This window comes from Pristis pectinata, chromosome 18 (assembly GCF_009764475.1).
Source record: "Pristis pectinata isolate sPriPec2 chromosome 18, sPriPec2.1.pri, whole genome shotgun sequence".
Lineage (NCBI taxonomy): Eukaryota > Metazoa > Chordata > Chondrichthyes > Rhinopristiformes > Pristidae > Pristis > Pristis pectinata.
In genome coordinates, this window is record NC_067422.1 from 7,195,875 (window position 1) to 7,206,947 (window position 11,073).

The following is an 11,073-nucleotide window of genomic DNA, read 5'->3' on the forward strand; positions in this document are numbered from 1 at the left end:
ATGGGGTGGGGAGTTTGTACCTACAAACAGTCAGCAAGCACCTTCGGTCATCTAGGGGGATATCTGCTAGGTGAGCTGGTGCCTTGGATCACACACCCTGGGTGGGCAGCTGTGTGGGAGACCCCGTCCTTGACTTTTAATATGAAATAGCAGGATTAAATGGGGAACCACAAACGACCCGAATCTCTTTAGACAAGCAGAGAAAATGAAGAAAACCGTGTTTAGTTCACAGACCACCTTCCAAAGGGTTGTGATTGTAGCCCATCCACCATAGAATGATACATCTCAGAAACAGGCCCTTCAGCCCAACAAGACCATGCTGACCACCCTTACACCAATCCTACACTGATCCCATTTCATTCTCCCCACACTCCCATCAATTCCCTCCAGATTCTACCACTCACTACACACTAGGGGGCAATTTACAGCGGCCAATTAACCTGCTGACCCGCATGCGTTTGGGACGTGGGAGGAGAAAGGAGCACCCGGGAGAAACCCACACGGTCACAGGGAGAATGTGCAAACTCCACACAGACAGCAGCCGAGGTCAGGATTGAACCAGGGTTGCCGAGCTGTGAGGCGGTGCCTCTACCTACTGCCCCACTGTGCCTTGTCTCATGGTTTCCCATTTACCACCTTGGGTATACAAGGCTCCATTCCTCAACAAAATTAAAAGCCGCGATCCTAGACAACACCATCTGGCATGTCAGATTGATGAAGAGTTTTTCATTTCCATTAAAAATACCTCAATTTCTAATGCAACTGTTTTAATGCAATGCCCATGGCATATTCACACTTTCCACTTTTCCCAGATGAAGCAGTTCAGATGTATTTTCATTAAGCACTCAACTCATTTTTATATTTTGCATGACTGCATTATAAAACTCGAAGCTGGCTGCTCAGAATCAACTGGTGCAAATTATTTTGATATCAAGTGCAAACAAGCCCAATTTACTTTGTGCTTGAGTCCAGAACCCAAATGCAAATTGGAATTAACAGTCAGGGCTCAGGAGATAAACTGCATAAAGCTGCTGACATGCACAGGGGAGGCTAGATAAACAGGGGAGGGAAAAAGGAACAGGAGGGATAAAGTCATAGGGGTGGGTGTGAAGTACCAGCAAGGACAAGTTGGATCAAATGGCTCACTTCTATTCCAGCTTCTGGGAGCATTCCTACCAAATCCCTGCCTTCAGCTCCTCCATCACAACGTAGTTCAGCAACTATAACAATATTTAAAATTGACTTTCAGATAACACCTCCTCCAGTCCCAAACGTTATGTGCAACCCTAGGCTGACTGAGTTTAATAAGTAACTCACGCCCCTGTGCCCAGCAGCAACACTACTGACAGCAGAGTTCCCAGGAGATCCGTGTACGGAGGGAGGCAAAGGCGGCCAAGGCAGCTTCTAATCCAAATCAGAAGCTGTGCGTGGCAATACCTACCACCAATGGCGGAGGCAGAGACACCCGTAACATTTAAAAAGCATCCAGATGAGCACTTGATTCACCGAGGCATAGGAGGCCATGGACCAAGTGCTGATAAATGGGATTGGAACGGGTGGGTATTAAATGGTCAGCATAGACCTGATGAGCCGAAGGTCTGCGTGTCTGGGACTCCATGAAATGCAATGGGTTCTTTCTCCCTGGAGCAGAGTGTGGTGGGGGGTAAAAGCACTATTAATAGATGGGTGGAACCCAGGGTACGGCTTTTACAGTGAACAGTAGGGCCCTGGGGAGTGTTGTAGAACAAAAGGACCTAGGAATACCAGAATATAGTTCCCTGAAAGTGGCATCACAAGTAGACAGGGTGATGAAGGTAGCATTTAACATGCTGGCCCTCATCAGTCAGGGCAGTGTTGGTGAGGCCACACCTGGATTACTCTGTACAGTTCTGGTTACACTGTAATAGGAAAGACGTCATTAAGCGGAAAAGAGTACAAGATTAATGAGAATGTTGCCAGGACTTGAGGGCCGGAGTTTATAGGGAGAGGTTGGGCAGGCTAGGACTGGGCTGGGGAATCAAGAACTAGAGGTGATAGGTTTAAAGTGAGAGGGGCAAGATTTAAAAGGGGCCTCAGCAGCAACTTCTTCACGCAAGAGGGTGGTGTGCAAGTGGCTGAGGCAGGTACAACAATAATATTTAAAAGACATTTGGACAGGTACATGGATAGGAAAGGTTTGGAGGGATATGGGCCAAACAGGACTAGCTCAGATGGGCATCTTGGTTGGTGTGGACAAGTTGGGCCAAAGGGCCTGTTCCTGTGATGTAGTATTCTCCGACCCTAATGGCATAACCACATGGCTCCGCTTACGTTAGAGCAAATTCATCAGATTCTGAAGAACATCACTGGGAGTGTCTCCCATGGAGATGAAGCAGATGAAAATGGGGCACTGCTCCTTCACTCTTCTGCTCTACATGGGAGCAATAATTCCATTTTATCTATTTTCAACTCAATAATTCCTCAAGGTCTCAGATACTAGACACTCAAATAAGGGGCATTCACATTTTAAAGACATGGCATTCAAATGGGTTTTGAGTACTGACATTGATAAATCACCAATATGATTGCGTTCCCCCTTCAGGATTCAGTAGAAAAGCCACACCCTTCTCCACAGGAAGATTATTCGCCTCAACCCAAACCCTGTTGCACTTCACACACAAAGTTTTATAATTTGTTGTGCAAACACCTCGCACGAGAAGAGGGCGTTTTCCTGGCATGATGCAGTATATCAGGAGCTTCTTTCTTAGACAATGGGAACACTGCCAAAGAAAACACAGATATTGCTGGTACCCAACCTTCACAGCACACGTTTTCAGAGAAGTGGAAAGGACGTACATTTGTCCTCCAAAACACCCCATTTACAGTAAACAGCTGCAAAGAAACTTTCTCCGTCCACACTCAATTCTTGTATTGGCACACACGTTACCTGATATTTGTGCTTCATAACAAAGAAATGACTATTTTAACGAGAATAACTAAAAATAAGTTCTCTCTCGTATGTTAATCAAGCAGGTATTACAGTCAGTCAAGGTGATTCTTTTATGGTAGGACAATGGACAAAATACATCTGAGAGTTTACTCCTTTAAGCTTATAATGCAGAATGCTTTTTTGTGCAAGATTTTATACGTTTTCCAATACCTTGAAACTGAAAAGCTCTTGTTCAGTGAATCCATGACTGTGAATAATTTTCATTTGCTTCACTAATGTGCTTTTCCCACTTTCGGCGGCACCTAGAACACAAGGACATACAAAATAAACAGGAGGACGTGTAGTCCTACTGCCCACCCACCTTTCCTGAAGTTTACTCTGCCTCTGAACAACTAATCCACCCCAACCCCATTTTGCTGCCCTGTCACGCTCCCTGCAATTCCAAAATACTCAAGTTATGTCTCAATCCGGAAGGCAGTTCCCAAAGTCCACACACATACAAGTTTTACTTTTAAGGACTTAGCAGTTTTGAAGTAGCTGTTGATGGGGTGGCACAGTTAATAGGGCTGCTGCCTCAAGCTCCAGCGACCCAGGTTTGATCTTGACCTTGAGTGATATCTGTGTGGAATTTTTGCATTCTCCCTGTGACCACATGGGTTTCCACCCACATCCCCAAGACGTGCAGTCTTCAAGAGGCGGTGGCCTCATGGCGGCGGCATCCATCACTAAGGGCCCTCACCATCCGGGACATGCCCTCTTCTTGTTACTACCATCGAGGAGGAGCTACAGGAGCCTGAAGAGACACACTCAACAATTCAGGAACAGCTTCTTCCCCTTTGACGATCAGATTCATCAATGGTTCATGAAACCCATAAACACTACCTCATTATTCCTTTTTTTTTGCATCATTTATTTATAATTGTAGTTCATGGTAATTTTATGTCTCTGCACTGTACTGCTGCCACAAAACTACATATTTCATGACATACCAGTGATAATAAATCCATTTCTGAGTTTGGAAAGTCAATTGTCCACTGTAAACTGCACAGAGTGTGGGTGATAAAATCTGACGGGGGTGTTGATGGGAACACGAGGAGAAAAAAAATGGAATTAGTGTAATGTGTGCGTAATGGTCCTGTTTCTGTGCTGTATGACTATGCCTCTAAAATCCAATGGAAGATTCGTCATAGTAATCAGAATGTGAATTACATTAAGTTAAAAGCTTTGTTGGTCACTCTCCCAATTCCTCTTCCATTCCCTCTCTCAACCTATCGGACCACCCTTGGGAATTCATCCCTGACAGTGCTACCCCACACCTGGGTAAAGATGCAGAGCTAACATTTCATCCTTGAGTGTGCCCAAAATTAGAGTCTGCAAGATGGTCACCAGTTAATCCATTAATGAACTTGGGAGGAATCTTCTTAGTGGAAAGTGGTCGGTAGGGGGAACTTGCTCACCGGCTCACACTGGTAGAAGCTAAACCATGGATGGACTTAAGGGGTAGTTAGATATATAGGAGGGAGAACGGAATAGAAGGTGATGTTAATTGGCTACGTTGAAGGAGGGCATGAGGAGACTTGCAAGTGGATTACAACCACCAGCCAGAGGTCACACTAACCTTTAATTATTTTTAAAAAGCATATCATTCCAAAATCTGTGCTTTCAATAGTAACATCCAGGATGTTAAATGCTGCATCAATTTTGTTATTTTTCCAACATAGGTGTGCTCTTGAGCAGCATAGTAAACAAACAAGAGAGTGGGTCTGTTATTAACTCTCCCACAGAGACTTGGTTCTTGGCTGGACCAGTTCCTGCTGCAAGGATCCAATGCCCCACAAACTACCATGGACTGTTTGATCCCTCCAGATACTCTTCATGAGGGCCTCGAAAGAAGCCACTGCCTCCAGGCATGAACTAACCCACGGAGAAAAGGTGAACAGCGGCACCAGCGATATGACCAGGCCTTCAGAGGACAGTAACCGTCTCCCCCTCCCCCCTTGGTGCATCAGCAGCCACTCCGTCTCCATGGCGCAGCCCTGTGCCCCGCTCGCCTGCACCCCCAAATGTACTGTAAAAGGATTGGATAATGGTGCAAAGCGATATGTGGTCCCTTTATACAGCTCACCTGCAGTTTACATGCACCAAATATATTTTAGGTTTATAAAAATTTCTAGCACTTAGAAGAGTGAAATATATACACACAATCCCAGGTGACATCGTCCAGTTGGGACTAGTGACAATCCCTACACTGTACACTCCCCTACCATCCTCTAATTGTTCCACCAATTAGCTTAAATGTGTGCCCTATAGTTAAACATCTTCCAAATAAAGAAAATAGAGAAGAACCTAATCAAATCTTCACAGGTAAATATTATTCGCCAATCCCTGCTTCATTCTAAATAAAGCAATCACAGCAGAGATCAATGGTGTAGCTGCTGCCTCCCAACTCCAGAGACTCAGGTTCAATCCCGCCCTCCTGTGCCGTCTGTGTGGGGTTTGCATGTTCTCCCTGTGACAGTGTGGATTTCCTCCGGGTGCTCTGCTTTCTTCCTGCATCCCAAAAACGTGTGGGTTGGTAGGTTAATTAGCTGCTGTAAATCGCCCCTGCTTGTAGATGATTCAATGATTTTTTTTGAAGCTGGGGAGAGAATTGATGAGATTGCCAGAAATAAAAACAGGTTAAGGTAGAGTAAGTGTAAAAAAGATGCTAGATGGTCAGTGAGGACTCGGTGGGACAGAGGAGCTGTTTCCATGCTGCACCTTTCTAGGATTCCATGACCAGCTCTCCTCACACATAAAGTTAGTTGCACCTACGGACAATAATACCACCAGCGCTCCCCGTCATGGGTCTCACACATGATAGGTAAGTAACATCAATCGCGAGTCCTGCGAGGTAAATGTTGGGGGTAGGCGCAAGGAGACAGGGTTTAGAGCAACCCTGGAAGTGTTTAGCATTGAGGACACCATCTCAATACAAGCTAATTAAACATAGTTACAAATCAATAGACACTTAGCCCTACTACTGTTTCTGACGTCATCCTTTGCTTTTGGGTAGTCTGAGCAAACTGAGATTACTTGAAAGGCAACTAATGACTTAAAATTAGAACTATTTCATTTCCCTCTTCTCTTCCTAAAGGTTTGTATTTTTTGGCATTTTTTAATGCATTGAATTAAATACTTAATGACTAACTTGAAAAAAGTTCTTTTGAAATGAAGTGCAATTTGCGTTAAGGGGCAAGGCAATGACTCACAAGTTTCTCATTTAGTCCTACGTGGTGTCAGTCATGCTTTTCACATCACTGGTGTTTATTGGTTGTTTATTTGGGATGCGCACAATGGACTCCCTTATTGCCTCATTTTGTCATTCTATTCAATGAGACAGAAAAGTCAAGTCATATGAAGCTGGTTGACCCAAACTGACGTTTAGCAGCGTGCAAGTCTTGGGGAAACTGGGCCTTTGTAATTGGAAAAAAGTTTAACAACTTTCCACACAAAAATGATAAGCATTGAAGCACATATATTGGCTACAATGCAGAGGATCTATCATCACTGACGCCCTTATCACAACGGCAAGATCACCATTGAATGGTGTTTCCAGTGTCAATATTTTCCAAATAATTCACTCAACGGGAGGTCTTTCCCTTGTTTAAATAATTGGGACGATGTTTTGCTCCACATACACAAAACACATGAGATAATTTCAGAAAGAATCCAAAGCGGGGAGGAAGAGATAGCAACGGGACTTCCAAGTGCTCGCTTTTGGGGGAGTGAATTGGGTGGGGGGGGGGGAAGGAGTGAATTGGGTGGGGGGGGGGAAGGAGTGAATTGGGTGGGGGGGGGAAGGAGTGAATTGGGTGGGGGGGGGGAAGGAGTGAATTGGGTGGGGGGGGGAAGGAGTGAATTGGGTGGGGGGGGGAAGGAGTGAATTGGGTGGGGGGGGAAGGAGTGAATTGGGTGGGGGGGGAAGGAGTGAATTGGGGTGGGGGGAGGAGTGAATTGGGTGGGGGGGGGAGGAGTGAATTGGGTGGGGGGGGGAGGAGTGAATTGGGTGGGGGGGGGAGGAGTGAATTGGGTGGGGGGGGGAGGAGTGAATTGGGTGGGGGGGGGAGGAGTGAATTGGGTGGGGGGGGGAAGGAGTGAATTGGGTGGGGGGGGGAAGGAGTGAATTGGGTGGGGGGGGGAAGGAGTGAATTGGGTGGGGGGGGGAAGGAGTGAATTGGGGGGGGGGGGGGAAGGAGTGAATTGGGTGGGGGGGGGAAGGAGTGAATTGGGTGGGGGGGGAAGGAGTGAATTGGGTGGGGGGGGAAGGAGTGAATTGGGTGGGGGGGGAAGGAGTGAATTGGGTGGGGGGGGAAGGAGTGAATTGGGTGGGGGGGGAAGGAGTGAATTGGGTGGGGGGGGAAGGAGTGAATTGGGTGGGGGGGGGAAGGAGTGAATTGGGTGGGGGGGGGAAGGAGTGAATTGGGTGGGGGGGGAAGGAGTGAATTGGGTGGGGGGGGGAAGGAGTGAATTGGGTGGGGGGGGGAAGGAAGTGAATTGGGTGGGGGGGGGAAGGAGTGAATTGGGTGGGGGGGGGAAGGAGTGAATTGGGTGGGGGGGGGAAGGAGTGAATTGGGTGGGGGGGGGAAGGAGTGAATTGGGTGGGGGGGGGAAGGAGTGAATTGGGTGGGGGGGGGAAGGAGTGAATTGGGTGGGGGGGGGAAGGAGTGAATTGGGTGGGGGGGGGAAGGAGTGAATTGGGTGGGGGGGGGAAGGAGTGAATTGGGTGGGGGGGGAAGGAGTGAATTGGGTGGGGGGGGGAAGGAGTGAATTGGGTGGGGGGGGGAAGGAGTGAATTGGGTGGGGGGGGGAAGGAGTGAATTGGGTGGGGGGGGGAAGGAGTGAATTGGGTGGGGGGGGGAAGGAGTGAATTGGGTGGGGGGGGGAAGGAGTGAATTGGGTGGGGGGGGGAAGGAGTGAATTGGGTGGGGGGGGAAGGAGTGAATTGGGTGGGGGGGGGAAGGAGTGAATTGGGTGGGGGGGGGAAGGAGTGAATTGGGTGGGGGGGGGAAGGAGTGAATTGGGTGGGGGGGGGAAGGAGTGAATTGGGTGGGGGGGGAAGGAGTGAATTGGGTGGGGGGGGGAAGGAGTGAATTGGGTGGGGGGGGGAAGGAGTGAATTGGGTGGGGGGGGGAAGGAGTGAATTGGGTGGGGGGGGGAAGGAGTGAATTGGGTGGGGGGGGGGAAGGAGTGAATTGGGTGGGGGGGGGAAGGAGTGAATTGGGTGGGGGGGGGAGGAGTGAATTGGGTGGGGGGGGAAGGAGTGAATTGGGTGGGGGGGAAGGAGTGAATTGGGTGGGGGGGGAAGGAGTGAATTGGGTGGGGGGGGAAGGAGTGAATTGGGTGGGGGGGGAAGGAGTGAATTGGGTGGGGGGGGAAGGAGTGAATTGGGTGGGGGGGGAAGGAGTGAATTGGGTGGGGGGGGAAGGAGTGAATTGGGGGGGGGAAGGAGTGAATTGGGGGGGGGAAGGAGTGAATTGGGGGGGGAAGGAGTGAATTGGGGGGGGGGAAGGAGTGAATTGGGGGGGGAAGGAGTGAATTGGGGGGGGGAAGGAGTGAATTGGGGGGGGAAGGAGTGAATTGGGGGGGGAAGGAGTGAATTGGGGGGGGAAGGAGTGAATTGGGGGGGGAAGGAGTGAATTGGGGGGGGGAAGGAGTGAATTGGGGGGGGGGAAGGAGTGAATTGGGGGGGGGAAGGAGTGAATTGGGGGGAGTGAATGGTAACCTCGCCTAAGCAACTCGAATGAAAACCAAATTACGAATTAGAGCCAAACTGTAACTATGTATATTCACCTAAAAATAGCAGGGTAAAAGTAACGTATATCGTTACTGCCAACCACAGTCCAACCTACAAACTGGAACCAACAATCTTTCACTGACCTAGCAGCAAAATCTTCACCACGTTCAACTCTTGCTTGGCATATTCATAGAGAGCGCGGTCAATCTTGTCGCTGCGAAGCCGCGCCTGCCGCTCCTCGGCACTGCTCTCCGATCCCAGGCAGAGTCCCATCGCCGCCGACCATTTCTTCCCAAGTGGAAGGTGGCGAGAGGGAGCGGTGGAAATCCGAAGGGAAGCCAACGCGAGGTGAACCGCTTCTCCCCCCACCTCTCTGACTGAAGGAGCAGTTCTTCTCCCTTCACTTCCCCTGACTTGCACGTGTCCTCACATTGCTCCGTCCCACATTAAACTTTGTTTCTCTCTCCAACCCACCCCACCCCCCAAAAGTTTAAACCGCTGGCGCCGTAGTTACACCAGGAAAGCTCCCTGGTAAAACTCGGAGGAAATGACGTCTGCTTGTGGTGGCTTCTCATTTTGGGAATACTGAGGACTAGTTTGCAAAATAATAATTTTCATTTTACTTTTGTTTTAAATCACGTTAATAATGCATACTATGTATCTAGATACAAATCCACATGCTATTGCATTAATAAAAATAGAAAATGCTAAAAACACACAGCATGTCAGGCAGCGTCTATAGAAGGAGAAACAAACAGGAGAATGGGCAGCCCAACTGCCCACCCACTTTTTCCCAAGTTTGCTCTGCCTTTAAAGTTAATCTTTAAGGTCAGTTCTGACGAAGGGCTTCAGATCTTAATGTTCATCTTTGCTGCCTGAATTGCTGAGTGTTTCCAGTATTTTCAACTTGTCGTTAAATTTCAGATTTCTTGCGTCTGCGATTTTCCTTTTTTTCATTTACTGCTATAGCATGGATGTTGTACAAGCAACCTGTGGTGTTTTGGAAGTAAGCAATCCAAAGCACCTCACAGCTAAGTATAATCATCGTTGTAGGAAAAGCAACAGCCAATTTCCATGGAGCACGCTCCCAAAAACACCACTGAGAATGTTTCAATAATTCTGAGTAAGGTATAAATATTGACTAGCACAACAAGGGTAATTGCCCACATTTCTTCAAAACAGTGGGATCTTATAGCAAATGAAAAACACTGGTAAAAATGGGTCATTGCCACAAATCTTAATTCAAGTAAGTAGATTCAAACTGCAGCGGGGTGTCAAAGTGGACAAACTAAGTAATTCCCTGTTACACACCATTGGTGCAGTACACGAGCAGCTGGGAGCATGGTCGACATGATGAAGATACTGGAAGTTGTTGAACTTTTCAAGAAATTCGGTTACATTCGGCAGAAGCACTTGTGGACTCCAAAAGATATATAGTGATGTTAAACGAAACCAAGAGGTCAGTTTCATGCAAGCTGCTCTCTGCAGACATATTTTCCCGAGCTCGCTGATCCACAGGCAAAAGATTATCAACGTGGCGTAAGATCTGCACCAACATCTTAAAACTCCTTAAAAGAAAATCCCTTCTTTGGACAGGAAAATGCATCTAGGTCTTCTATTTTTTCATTTGTTACAGATGCATTTATATTACCTATGGAAATGGTGTTCAAGACTTCATAAGCGAAATAATGTAAGAATCAGATATGTACTATTCATTTCCATTTGTCATCATTCCCATTTTCTGAGATATTGAGGGCAGAATAATGATTTTAAATCCCTTAGTACCCATGGTCCAATAAATATATGGCTGTACCTGACATATTTTCGTCGTTAATATCTATATTCTAGGCACCTGAGATGTATTTGGTAGACATCTGACGGTGTAGAAATGAGGTATCACAGAATAATGAGAATTATGATTATCTGTTCACCTAGTTTTCTTTTCCCTTTGTTCATTCTCCCCAGTCCCTCCCCCCCGCGCCCCATGTTTCCATCTGCCCATCAACCCCACCCCACTACACACTACGGTGCTGGAAAGATTGCCAGTGAATCCATGGAGAAAAGCAGGCGGTCAACATTTCGGGTCAGGACCCTTCTTCAGGACAGGTCCTGACTCGAAACGTTGACCGGCTGCTTTTCTCCACGGATGCTGCCCGGCCTGCTGAGTTCCTCCAGCATCATCGTGTTTTTCATCTAGATTCCAGCATCTGCGGTCCTTTGTTCCCCTACACACTGCCATTCACTGGCAATCTTTCCTTTCCCCAGTCAGTCCTGATGCAGAAAACAGATTAAAAAAATTTGAATGGATACACAGGAGGTAAGTTGCATGCAGCCCATGTAACTAAAAGGGAGCTGGAAGAGTGGTCCA

At 47.7% G+C, this 11,073-nt stretch overlaps 1 protein-coding gene across 1 annotated transcript in view; it reads right to left on the minus strand.

Annotated features, from left to right (window-relative positions):
• The window catches only part of gnav1 (guanine nucleotide binding protein (G protein) alpha v1), a 98,254-nt gene extending 88,997 nt beyond the window's left edge, over window positions 1-9,257 (minus strand). Inside the window, exons 1-2 of the mRNA XM_052033271.1 lie at window positions 8,849-9,257; window positions 3,140-3,231 (exon numbers count right to left, since the gene is read on the minus strand). Coding sequence (XP_051889231.1) covers window positions 3,140-3,231; window positions 8,849-8,978 — 222 coding nt within the window. The 5' untranslated portion in view covers window positions 8,979-9,257. The remainder of the gene's footprint in view (window positions 1-3,139; window positions 3,232-8,848) is intronic.
• Window positions 9,258-11,073: the final 1,816 nt, after the last annotated feature.